At 53.6% G+C, this 12,339-nt stretch overlaps 1 protein-coding gene across 3 annotated transcripts; it reads left to right on the plus strand.

Annotated features, from left to right (window-relative positions):
* The first annotated feature begins 112 nt into the window (after window positions 1–112).
* Window positions 113–12,041, plus strand: SPINT1 (serine peptidase inhibitor, Kunitz type 1). Of its 3 annotated transcripts, none has more exons than XM_012649517.1 (11): window positions 113–281; window positions 579–1,112; window positions 7,756–7,883; window positions 8,112–8,250; window positions 8,339–8,509; window positions 8,665–8,691; window positions 9,011–9,136; window positions 9,237–9,287; window positions 10,386–10,556; window positions 10,767–10,814; window positions 11,268–12,041. In XM_012649517.1, the coding sequence occupies exons 2-11, from the start codon at window positions 662–664 to the stop codon at window positions 11,471–11,473; spliced, it is 1,518 nt and encodes a 505-aa protein (XP_012504971.1). In that variant the 5' UTR covers window positions 113–281; window positions 579–661; the 3' UTR covers window positions 11,474–12,041. The 3 variants fall into 3 exon arrangements, with proteins under 3 accessions (XP_012504971.1, XP_012504974.1, XP_012504973.1); XM_012649519.1 differs by having other exon boundaries at window positions 193–373; XM_012649520.1 differs by lacking the exon at window positions 9,011–9,136 and having other exon boundaries at window positions 138–281.
* The last annotated feature ends 298 nt before the right edge of the window (window positions 12,042–12,339 follow it).

Below are 12,339 nucleotides of genomic sequence, written 5' to 3' on the forward strand. Positions count from 1 at the left end.
CTCGGAGGACCAGACTGCCGGGCGGGGTCAGGGACCGCAGGGCGGGAAGCCGGGCTGGGGAGGGCCGGCAGAGGTGCACCGGGCGTGGGCGGGGCCGGCGGCGCAGGGGTTAATGTCTGCCCCGCCCCGACCGCACTGACTCAGTTTCACCAGAAACTAGGGGGAGGAGGTGGCAGGTCCCCAGCTCACGGAGCGCCGGGGCGGAAGCTGCGGCCCAGGCCGCGCTGGAAGCCGGGACCGGAACCTCAGCAGGCCGGGCCCCACCCCACTCACCTGCGCAGGTAACCGGGGCCCCGAGCGTGAGGCCGAGACGGAGGCGCAGCGGGCTGCTAGCATGTTTGGCCCTTTGTTCTGCGCTCGTGCGTGTGTCCGGGTACGTGAGCTCCTTAGCGGTCCATCTGTCCGTCGGTCTGGCGGCCGGGTCACCGGAGTGTGCGTGGAGGGCCGGGCCCGCGTCCCGCACTTCACTCCGGGGTCATTGTGCTCCCTCCACCCCCCACTTCCTCCCGGCCGACCCGCCTCCTTCCAAGTCCTCCCGGCTGATCAGGTGTGTCTCCTCCTCTTCCCTCCCCTCTCAGGTCTCAAGCACCTTCGGAACCCAGAGGCCCGCACTGTGAAGGTGACCCTCGTGGGGAGGAGGGCGACGGCCCGTGGGGGGACGATGGCCTGTCTCGTCCTGGCCCGCCTCCTTGCCGTCGCCGTGTGGCTCCTGTGTGCGCTCGGCCTCCAGGGCTCCGAAGCTGGGCCGCCCCCGGAACCCCCCGGGCCGCCCGCGGGAGGCGCCTGCCTGGAACGCTTTACCGCCGGGGTGCCTGCCTTCGTGCTGGACACCACGGCCTCGGTCAGCAACGGGGCCACGTTCCTGGACTCCCCCAAGGTGCGCCGAGGCTGGGACTGCGTGCGCGCCTGCTGCGCCACCCAGAATTGCAACCTGGCCCTGGTAGAGCTGCAGCCCGACCACGGGGAGGACGCCATCGCCGCCTGCTTCCTCATGAACTGCCTCTACGAGCAGAACTTCGTGTGCAAGTTCGCGCCCAGGAAGGGCTTCATCAACTACCTCACGCGGGATGTTTATCGCTCCTACCGCGATCTGCGGACCCAAGGCTTTGGGGGTAAGGAGGAGGGTGCGGGGATGGATGGATTTGGAGAAACTCAGAAAAGGGGCTAGTATGGGGTCCCGGGGGAGGCGAGCATCAGAAGGGAGTTAAGGAGAAGAGTCCACTTCTACCCCAAGTCCTCCTTAAAAGGAGGCAGTATAAACAGTACAGAAAGGAGTGGGGACGTGGTTGGAAATGGGTGACACCCTAGAGCCAAGACTCTGGCTCCTGAATTCAGGATGGTCGGAGGTGATGGGCTGGTGCTCACGGGGAGGCCTTCTGCTCTGGTCTGTGTGTACTGGACAGAGGAGGCAACCGCCAGAATCCCCGACCCCTGGCACTGACGGGCTGAGTGAGAGAGTGAGCTGCCTGGATGAAGACTGGCCATGCACTGTCCTGGGCACCTTGAGGTCCTGTCAAGTACTTTGGCCACAGTCTCCTTCAGTGGCTGGACTTGGGACTGGTTAGCATCTCTCTACGTCCTGGGAACAGATTGGCCTTTTTTGGTGGTCCCAGAGACTAAAGAACAAGCCCAGTCTGCAGTTGACCCAAACAGAAAGGGGTGGTGTTGTGGGCACAGTACCCTAGACGCTCTGGGGTGCGGGGTGAGGAGGGTTGCTGGGTGAGTCAGCCTGTTGTTATGTATACCTGGTAGGGAAGGGATGTCAGCTGTTCAGGCAGGTGTGTGTGCCTGTGCGTGTGAGCTAGACAGGGCTCTCCCTGCTTAGGATCTGGTAGCCAAGCCTTGTTTACTTCCAGGGATAAGGGTAAAGTAGGGGCCAGGGCTCTTCCTCTTTCATCCTGGGACTGAACAGTCAGTTGAGATCAGGGTCAATCCAGGGTTCTTTCCCCATTCTCTCTACTGCTGTTCTGGCCAAATGGGGCTCCAGGGCAGGGGCGGGTCATACTGATAACCTCTGTTAGCACTCTATAGTTTACTGAGTACTGTGCCACACATCCTCTCACTTAGGTCTCATGACATCAGTCTCCAAAAAGGGTGCTATTAGTAGTTATCCCACTTTTTAGATTAGGAAACAGACTCTCATGTTAAATAATTTGCCCAGGATAACACTGCCTGTAAATGGTAGGCCTGGGATGCACCTCAGAGGGGGGGACCTCCAAAAGTCTTGTGCTGTTTTGCACACAAGACCATCTTTCTGGTAGAAACCTATCACTCTGACCCAAGACAATTCAGTGGATAACAGAACCTGAGATGAGGGAGTCCAGGGGCCAGGACTGGGCTGGGGCCAAGTCTAGGGGTGATCTCCATTTCTGGAAAGTGGAGAAAGGGCTTTCCTCTCCAGCCCTTTCCTGGTTTAGTCTCTCAAGGGTCCTCTCTTCTCCCTGTCCTTATAGTAGCTCTCTTGGGTCTCTGAGGAGAGGTGAGATGACGATTCTGGGGGAGGAGGGCACATCTGTGGGCCAGGCTGGGCCACCGAGTCCCACTGGAACAGAGATAGAGCCTGTTCCACAAGGAAGTAGCAGAAAGTGTAGGTGGTGATGACTCCTATTGACCTGCGCTGACAGAGGCCCCATGGGAGTCCTACTCCAGGGCCAGAGCCTGGAGTCTGGTCAGGAGCTGAGCTGGACTGGAGCCACATGGTCTGGGGACCAGCCTTCCTCATCTAGAAACCCCCAGGACTGACCTGCTTGGCACAAGTTACGGTGGACTGGGGATTTCCTGGGGCATTTAGGGAGCTAGGTAGGGCTTGGACTGAATGTGAGCTCTAGGCCATTCCTAGGGTGCTGGGATACTTTGGGAAGTAGGGAAAGCTGTGTGTGTGTCCAGGGGCCCATTTTCAGCTGAGTCTAGGTGGAGAGGTTGGAGATGGGTAAGGACACGGTGAAGCCATTAAGGGCCTCCTGGAGGCCAGGTGGACAAGGCAGGCAAGGTGGGGTGGGTGATCTTTAATTCTAAACCTTTCATTCTTCTATTAGATAGAGACATCCTCCTCAGGGTGGGTTTGTTCCCCTTTTCCTGCCTGTGGCCAGGCCAGGCCAGATTCCTGCAGCAGGGGACTGGCAGCTGGCTCTTCCTCCTCTCCCCTTCTCTTGCCCTTCCTCTCCTCCTATGGAGGCGTGGCTTAGGAGGTGGAGATGTCCTGAGGCCTGGCAGCTGGGGGAGGGCTGGTTTATTGCCACTCTAGCCCTTTGCTCTCTTGGGAGTGGGAAGAAGGGAGTGGTAGGGCTGGGCACCTGCCCTTGGTCCTGGGGGCTGGGGCTTGGAGAGGACAGAGTTATGTGGGGTTGAGACTCAGCCCCTGATTCAGCCCAAGGTCTAATGTATCACTCTGCCTGCTGCTTCCACCCTGGAGGCCCAGTGGATCTCCCTATCTCTCTGCTATGCAGACAGCTAAGTAGTCTGTCTTCTTTCCCCTTTTCCAACAGCTGATTATTTTCTGCAAAATGTAAGGAGGGAGGAACATCTTCCCCCAGCTCACTACCCCCTGGCTTTGTCTCTCAGGGTCCTCTCCTCGTTGCCAGCCTAGTCCCGGACTGGGGAGTTGCTTCTAGACAGCCACTTTCCATCCCTGTTCTCCCTGTCTCACTTCCCCTACATCCCTGAATCCAGTTACCCCTTTTTTTCATTATTACAGGCCTCTGCACCATTTGACATGTTTCTCTGTTAAATCTCTCCCCTCCTATCCCTTTTGCTGTCAGTGTGTGTCCTGGTCTTCTCACCTCTGTGACCACCTCTGTGAGTCCCCTATTGGCTCTACTTTCGCTGCCCCATCAAGGAGGGATCCCTGTGACTCAGCCCCACCCCAGCAGTTCTTATCTCTTTCTCTTCTCTATTTCCTTTGCACTCTTACACTTGGAATACCCTCTGTAGAGTCTCTGGAGGATGGTTTGGCAATACCTATCAAAACTGTAGTTGTGCATAACAAGTCCACTTGTAGGAATTCCTCTTGTGGCTGTACTTAGACATGTGTAAAACAACTTACCAGCCAATTATTCACTGTAGCATTGTTTACAGTAATAAAGAATTGGAAACAATCTCAGTGTCTGTCAACACATCCTATAATTGAATACTGTGATGCTGTTTCATTATAGTAATAATAAACCCTAAGGCAGCATGGTTTAGTTCTTAGTAGAGAGAGAGAAGGAGAGAGAAAGAGAGAGAATCTAAATCAGGAAGCTGATAGGGACTGGTTACATAAATTATAAATTGTGGTACATTCCTACAATGAATACTATACAATAATAACAAAAATAGGAAACTTTTTGTGTTGCTATGGAATGATTTTTCAGTATATATTAAGGTAAAAACAAGATGAATAACTTGCATGCTTGTGAATTCAAATGCTATCTCGATATTCTGTCTCTCTCACACACACACAAACACACACAAAGACACACACACGCACACACGCAAAGGAGGATGCCTTTGGGTGAGGAACCTATGTCGTCCAGGAGAAGAGAGGACTAAATTCTCACTAACGTTTTGTGCCTTTTGAATTTTATATCATGTACATGTATTACTTAAACTGAAAAAACAAAAACTCAAGATTATAAAAGTAATCAGAATCACACCTCTAAGCAGGTGGATGATGCAGGATAACATTTTGGAGAGAGCATGAGCTGCAGAGTCAAACTGACCTGGCAAATCCCAGCTCTGCCATTTAGAAACTGAGCAATGCTGGGCAAGTCTTTGAACCTTTCTGGTGTCAATTTTCTTATCTGAAAAGAGGATGAGAATGTAGGTGTGGCAGGGTCGTTATGAAGGTAGATGATAGAGACCTGGGTCAACAAACTTTTTCTGTAATGGTCTAAATAGCAAGTATGTTAAGCTTTGCGGACCACACAGTCATGGTTGCAACTACTCAACTCTGCCGTTGTAACACAGAAGTAGCCATGCACAATATGTAAACAAATAGGCAAGGCTGTGTTCCAATTTATGAACACAAATTTGAATTTCATGTACTTTTCACATGTCACAAAAGATTATTCTCCTTTTGGTTTTTTTCATCCATTTAAAAATAATATGGCTGGGCGTGGTGGCTCACACCTGTAATTCTAGCACTTTGGGAGGCCGAGGCGGGAGGATCACTTGAGGCCAGTTTGTGACCAGCCTGGGCAACATAGTGAGACCCCCACCTCTAAAAAGAGATTAAAAAATTAGCCATGCACCTGTAGTCTCAGCTACTCAGGAGGATTGCTTGAATCCAGGAGTTTGAGGCTATAGTGAGCTCTCATCGTGCCACTGCACTCTAGCCTGGACAAAGAGTGAGAGGCTGTCTCTAAAAAAATAAATAATATAAGAGATGGTGGATTGGATTTGGCCTGTAGGCCACAGTTTGCCAACCCCTGGTATAGATGATAAAGGGAAAGTACCTAGCATGCTGTCCAGCATACACGCATGGAGTGGCATCTTTGTTAATAATATGCCTCCAGATTTGTCTCCGACGCTGGTCTTTCTGGAGCTCCCATGCCCATCTCCCACTGCCTTCTGGTCTTGATGGTCTTCCCTTCCTCAAATTCCACTTCTCTGTGACCGAACTCACATGTTCCCTCTAAGTCTGATTTCCCTTACACCTGTGCCCTGGCTCTTGCTCCCCAGTTCCCGGAGCCTGGCAAGCGGGGAGCCTGAAGCATCTGGCTGGCGTTGTATCTCATATCCTCCTTTTTGTTACCTTGGCTGCCCCGGGATTCAGGCCACTCCTGTTGCATCTGCCTTGAACTGCTGCACTGGTCCACCCGCCGGCCTCCTCGCTCCACAGAAATAAACAGATGGGAAAACAGCTGCTGGCCAAGCTTAGGCCTGCCCTTGCTGCCCAGGCCCTGGGCCTCTCCCCTAGGACTCTTGGATCTCCCTCATCTGTCTAGGAGGTCAATGTCTGGTGCAGCCAGGCCCTCCAGGAATCTGCTCCACTACTCGCGGCCAGTGTTTGTTCCCTTCCTGTACCACCTGTTGTTTAATATTTGAATGTCACTCCTGCTGTGTCCAGGCCCCCTGGCCTGGTATCCAGGGTGCTTTGAGGTCCACCCCAGCCCAGCTGGTCTCCTTACTGTCTACCTAACTAGCCTTGCAAATTCCTAATTCCTTGCTTTGGTTTCTCATGTTTTCTACTGTCATCAACGCCACCTCACATTCTTCCTCATAATCAAACAAATAAAAACAAAAACAACCAAAAAACCCTTTCTCCGTTCTCCAGAAAGCCTCCCCTTATTCTCCTAGCCTGCTGTGGCTCCCTTCTCTGAATGTTGCCTGCCTTATCTTGTACACACATTGCTTCATGTTGTTGGCTCTTATCTCCTTATGTTGCTTCATGTTGTTGCCTGTTAATCTGCCCAACTGGGCTACAATCCCCTTAAGGGTAAGTGTATTCATTGCCTGTGTCTACTGTAACAAATTACTGCAAACCGGTTGGCTTAAAATAGTGGGAATTTATTCTCTCATGGTTCTGTAGGCCATAAGCCCAAAATCAAGGTGTCCACAGAGACATGTTCCCTCCGAAGACTCTGAGGGAAAATTCTTCCTGATCCCTTCCAGCTTCTAGTGGCTCCAGGTGTACCTTGGCTTGTGGCTGCGTTACTCCATTCTCTGACTCTGTCTTCATATGGCCTTCTTGTCTGTCTTTCATTCTGTCTTCTCTTCTGTTTCTTTTTTCCTTTTTTTTTTTGGAGACAGTCTTACTCTGTTGCTCAGGCTAGAGTGCAGTGGTGTCAGCCTACCTCACAGCAACCTCAAACTCCTAGGTTTAAGGGATACTCCTGCCTCAACCTCCCGAGTAGCTGGGATTACAGGTGTGGGCCACTGCACCCAGCCTCCTCTCCTGTTTCTTATAAGGATACTTATCATTGGATTTAGGGCCTAACCAGCTAATCCAGGATGATCTCATCTGGAGATCCTTTGTTTAATTACTTCTGCAAAGGCCCTTTTTCCAAATCAGTCACATTCATGAGTTCCAGGGGTTAGATGTGGACATATCTTTCGAGGGGGCCACCATTCACCCGGCTATAGGTAGGAATCCTGCTTTGTGCCTGTCTTCCTTCCCCAGCCAGCCCCTGAACCTGAGATGGAGGAAGCCTCCAGCACAGGCTCTGTCAGGTCAAGGGAGGGCGCAGTTCCCTCGGACCCCTCATAACTGGAGACAGAGTCTGTCTGAGGTGCCAGAGGTACCCTCTTCCCCTGGCCACTCGTCTTGGGGCACCAAGGCTTGCTACATTGTTTCCCTGGGGACTCTGTGCTTAAGGCCTCTGTCCAGCTGGGCTTCTCAGTAACAATCTGGACAGTGGAGTGAGGGGTGATGGGTTTTAATCATGTTTCTTTATTTGGCTTTTTAAAAAAGTGTTACTTTAACTTTTTAAAGCAATTAGCCCAAGTACCTGATTATTGTAGAAAATAGCAGCAAGCGTACCCCCTCAAATATCTACCTGATTTTTTCCTTAAATGAGATCAGATGACACACGCTCTTCAGTAATTTGCTTCAGAAAGAGGGTTTTGCAACAGAAAAATGTCTTCAGTATACCAGAGACATAATGTCTGACTAGACAGTGAGAAGCTGGTTTTGTCCTGAGCTCCCACCTGTATCCCATGCAGGCTGCCAAGTCCCAAGTAGGTCTAGGTGTGGCCCATACTGCCACAGCCCCACTTCACCCCGGGAGATACCGGGTCCATTCAGTGAAAGTTGACCTTACCTCACCTTTCCCCCAGGATCCCGGATCCCCAAGGCCTGGGGGGGCATAGACTTGAAGGTACAGCCCCAGGAACCGCTGGTGCTAAGGGATGTGGACAACACAGATTGGCACCTACTGCAAGGTGACACAGACGTCAGGGTAGAGGTGAGACATTGGGCTGACTCCCTGACCACCCCTCAGCCTCCTGGAGCCCCTTTCTGGGGCCACAGGCCAACCAGTGGTTCCAGATGGGGTGGAGTGGAGAGAAGCTGAGGGTGCATTTAATACCAAGTCCCTCTGCTCTCCCTAGGGTGTTCGGGGATGGCTGAGAGGGCCTGGGTGGCCCGAGGGCATCAGGGGGTGCCCAAGCCTAATGGCCACTCCTGTGTGTAGAGGAAAGATCCGGACCAGGTAGAGCTGTGGGGACTCAAGGAAGGCACCTACCTGTTCCAGCTGACAGTGACTGCCTCAGACCAGCCGGAGAACACGGCCAACGTCACAGTCACTGTGCTCTCTGCCAAGCAGACAGAAGGTGAGGGAGAAGTGGGGAGGCGGTGCCTGGAGCCACCCCCTCTGCAGATTGGCCCCACAGGCCCCCCTCACAAGCTCTTCTCCCATAGACTATTGCCTCGCATCCAGCAAGGTGGGCCGCTGCCGGGGTTCCTTTCCCCGCTGGTACTACGACCCCACAGAACAGATGTGCAAGAGCTTCACCTATGGAGGTTGCTTAGGCAACAAGAACAACTACCTTCGGGAAGAGGAGTGTATGCTAGCCTGCCGGGATGTGCAAGGTGGGCCTTTGAGAGGCAGCTTTGGGGCTCAGGTGACTTTCCCACATGGTGGGTAATCTCTCTTCATTGGCAAGGGAGGTGGGCACCCCTAGTCACCTTGTCCCTACCGGAGCCTGGCCATGCCTTCTCTCACTTCTCTGTTCTCTCTCTCACAGGCCCCTCCATGGAAAGGCACCATCCAGGTGGGCTTTACTCTTTTCCCTGATCCCCTCCACCAGGTCTCCAGCCCATCCATCCCCTGGCCAACCTGCCTTGGCCCAACCCATTCCTCCCCCCATAGTATATGGAAGGACCACAAACACCCCACCCCTTCCAGCCCAGCATCCTCCTATCGCGATCTGCCTAGTCCACTCACAAGAGGAGTCGGATTGGTGCAAAGGGAATGGGGGACATGTCATGATACTGTGTCAGGGTAGGGACAGCAAGGTAGATGATGGGCCCTTGGCACTTGCTCTGTGCTTGAGCCTGACCTCACCCCCACTCCATCCCACCCCGACCCAGTGTGCTCTGGCACTTGTCACTCCACCCAGTTCCGCTGCAATGATGGCTGCTGCATCGACAGTTTCTTGGAATGTGACAACACCCCTGACTGCCCCGATGCCTCTGATGAGGCCACCTGTGAAAAATGTGAGGCCTGGGGGATGGAGGGGGTGGTCAGCAGACTCGGAGGCCCTGATGGCTCTGCCCTGCGCCCCTGGGCTGGGCCTCTGACCTTTCATCTCTGCAGATACCAGTGGCTTTGACGAGCTCCAGAGCATCCATTTCCGCAGTGACAAAGGTGAGATCCTCCCTAGATCCCCTGAGTCAGGGCAGATGCTGGCACTGTCATCCTCACTCATCCCATCCAGCAGTGCCTGTGGGGCCTGCTGTGTGTGCCAGGCTGTGGGTACAAAGAGCCAGGGTGGCCTCCCCAGTTCTCCAGATGAGCAGCCCGTTCCCCGGCTGGCTCCTGGGCTGTCTTCTGTGGCTCTGTGTTTTCCAAGCATCACTCATTCTCTGAATAGCTTCATAATCTTAGCCATGCCCATCACGTATCACCAAGATGTTATTTACTTAATCAAGTACTTTTTTGAACTTAATAATTGAAATGGAAATTTCACATCACTACCATAAATGGGAAGCCACTATTACTTGCCATACCTTGAAAATAACGATAAAAATAAATACAGTAAAGCAATGTTAATAAATTTTAGCTGGACACTGTTGCCCACCAAGGCTCAGACCCTGAGGCCCATCCTCTTTGTTAAAAAAGGTAAACCACCCTGCTTAGAAAACTGAGACCTTGACACAGTCAGAAAAGGTGAAAGAAGATTGAAAAAGAGGCTGGGTACAGTGGCTCATGCCTGTAATCCTAGCACTCTGGGAGGCTGAGGCAGGAGGATTGCTTGAGGCCAGGAGTGCAAGTCCAGCCTGAGCAAGAGTAAGACCCAAAGACCCCATCTTTATGAAAAAATAGAAAAATTAGTCGGGCGTAGTGATGTGCACCTGTAGTCCCCAGCTACTTGGGAGACTGAGGCAGGAGGATCGCTCCAGCCAAGGAGTTTAAGGTTGTAGTGAGCCATGATGATGCCACTGCACTCTATGCACTCTAGCCTGGGAAACGAGACTGTCTTAAAAAAAAAAGGGGAGAAATAACTGTGAGCCAGTGTAGTTTACCTTCGTGCCTAAGATTATTGTCAGGGTTTGTCTTCCTTGCTTCTGGCAACACTGCAGATGGGCCAGCTGTTTCTGGGGCCTCTCAAGCCCTCACTCAGCACAGCTGCCCAGAGCATGAGGCGGGTTGGGAAGTGGTGGGTAGCAGCCATGTGGAGCCTGGCAGATGGTGGAGGATGCCCTGGTGACTCACTTGCCATCTGGCCTGCTTTTTACCTCCCAGGGCACTGCGTGGACCTGCCAGACACGGGACTGTGCCAGGAGAGCATCCCGCGCTGGTACTACAACCCCTTCAATGAACGCTGTGCCCTATTTACCTATGGCGGTTGCTATGGCAACAAGAACAACTTTGAGGAAGAGCAGCAGTGTCTTGAGTCCTGTCGCGGCATCTCCAGTGAGCGGGGCAATGGCAGGGTGGAGGTGTGGAGGGGAAAGGTGTAGCTAGCCCACTCTGCTCTGTCACAAGTCCTGTGTGGGTCACACCTCCATCCTCAGAGTGCCTGGAGTCAGGGTGGGAGATGATGGCAGTGGGGTCTGGGACACTGGGAGCAGCTGAGTCCCAGAGCCCTTAGTGCTAACTGGTCTCTACCTCATCATTTTGCAGAGAAGGATGTGTTTGGGCTGCGGCGGGAAAGCCCCATTCCTGGTGTAGGTAAGCCCTGGTCTGTCCTGTTACCAAGGTTGACATGTAGGTATCAGCTCAAGGAATCAACTCCACCTGATTGGTTGTGACTGTCTACACCTGTGTTGAGAAGTATCCTGAGGTTGCCCATAGAGACAGAGTGCCACAAATAGTGATGCCTGCCACGGGCGAGGGAGGGAAGTCTAGTAAAGTGCATGCCAGAGGTCTGCCATCGGAGTTCCAGGCCTTCCCCCAAACCACCTGTAAGGACAGCAACTTGGAGCTGAGACCTGAGGCCCATCAGAATCCCCCTGGGCTCCTGGATGGAGCCATTCAGTCGTTCGTGTGTGGGAGGTCTGAGTTGGGTGTCTGTGTCCTTCCACACCTGGCATCCATTTGACTTGGTCCCTTCCACAGAGTGGGAGTGGGTGTCAGAACCAGGCAGGCCCTGGGAGCTCCTCGTTTCGCCCCTTCTTCCTCCAGGCTTTGCAGAGATGGCCATCGCAGTGCTCCTGACCACCTGCATCGTGGCAGTGGTAGGCATCCTGGGTTACTGCTTCTTCAAGGACCAGAGAAAAGGCTTCCGCAGACAGCACCACGAGCCACTGCCCACCCCCGCCAGCTCCACTGTCTCCACTGCCGAGGACACAGAGCACCTGGTGTATTATCACACCACCCGACCCCTCTGAGCCTCGGTCTCTCACAAGCTCTCACGTGGCCCTGCTTTCTACCTGCCAAGGCAGAGGCCTGGGCTGGGGAAAACTTTAGGACCAGACTCCCACTGCCTGTTTCCCAGGCCCACTCTGCCTCAAAGGCCCAGACTCTAGCCCCTCTTAGAGGAACCTCAGGGTCTGGGGGAACAGAAAACCCTTGGGCCAGAAGTATCATCCACAGATGGACCTGCCTGCCCAGGTTCAGAGGAAGTTCAGAGGAAGCTGGAGTTTTGTTTCCTGTTCAGAGCTGCCTGCCCCTGCCCTGGGGCATTGGGAAGGGGCCTGGGGTGGTAACAGAAGCTGGAGGCCCCAACCCTGTCCTCCAGAGAGTCCCTTCCACTCTGCGCAGTCCAGGGCTGAGAGGAAGGACTTCCCTGTACAGTTTGTGCTGTAAAGAGTTGCTTTGTGTTTATTTAATGCCATGGAGTGGGTGAAGAGGAATGCTCTGCCTCCTCCCTTCCTCTTCCCCCAAGACTGAGCTCTCTGCCCTTGACCAGCCCCACCCTGGCCTGGACGGGCAGAGCCAGAAGAGGCTCAGCTGCATCCTGCACCCTTACCCCCTCCTCAGCTTCCCACCGCTCCAGTCCACCCACAATGCAATAAAATGGTTTGTTTTGTGGGGTTTCTGCCTCTATTCTGTGGGCCAGGAGAGGGACAAGTTTGCTGGGGGGAGATGGGACTGCCCTGTCTAACCGGTTCAGGCTTTGGCCACCCTGTTGAGCAGGTTTTCCCACCTCTCCCGAAACTGCCCTGGCCCCTTAGGGTGGGGAGAAGTGCCAAGTTTGACCACTAGAGGGGAGGGTGAGGGCCGTGGGAGTAGGGGGTGCAGGGAGGCCGCAGTG

This window comes from Propithecus coquereli, unplaced genomic scaffold, assembly GCF_000956105.1.
Source record: "Propithecus coquereli isolate 6110/MARCELLA unplaced genomic scaffold, Pcoq_1.0 Scaffold3, whole genome shotgun sequence".
In the NCBI taxonomy this organism is placed as follows: domain Eukaryota; kingdom Metazoa; phylum Chordata; class Mammalia; order Primates; family Indriidae; genus Propithecus; species Propithecus coquereli.

What these genes read in the sequence shown, in the direction of transcription:
- SPINT1 (XM_012649517.1), top strand. Translation starts at nt 662, where the DNA reads ATGGCCTGTCTCGTCCTGGCCCGCCTCCTTGCCGTCGCCGTGTGGCTC. An exon ending in CTCTGCCAAGCAGACAGAAG is followed by an intron (nt 8,251 to 8,338) that starts GTGAGGGAGAAG and finishes CTTCTCCCATAG; the next exon opens with ACTATTGCCTCGCATCCAGC. An exon ending in GTCCTGTCGCGGCATCTCCA is followed by an intron (nt 10,557 to 10,766) that starts GTGAGCGGGGCA and finishes ATCATTTTGCAG; the next exon opens with AGAAGGATGTGTTTGGGCTG.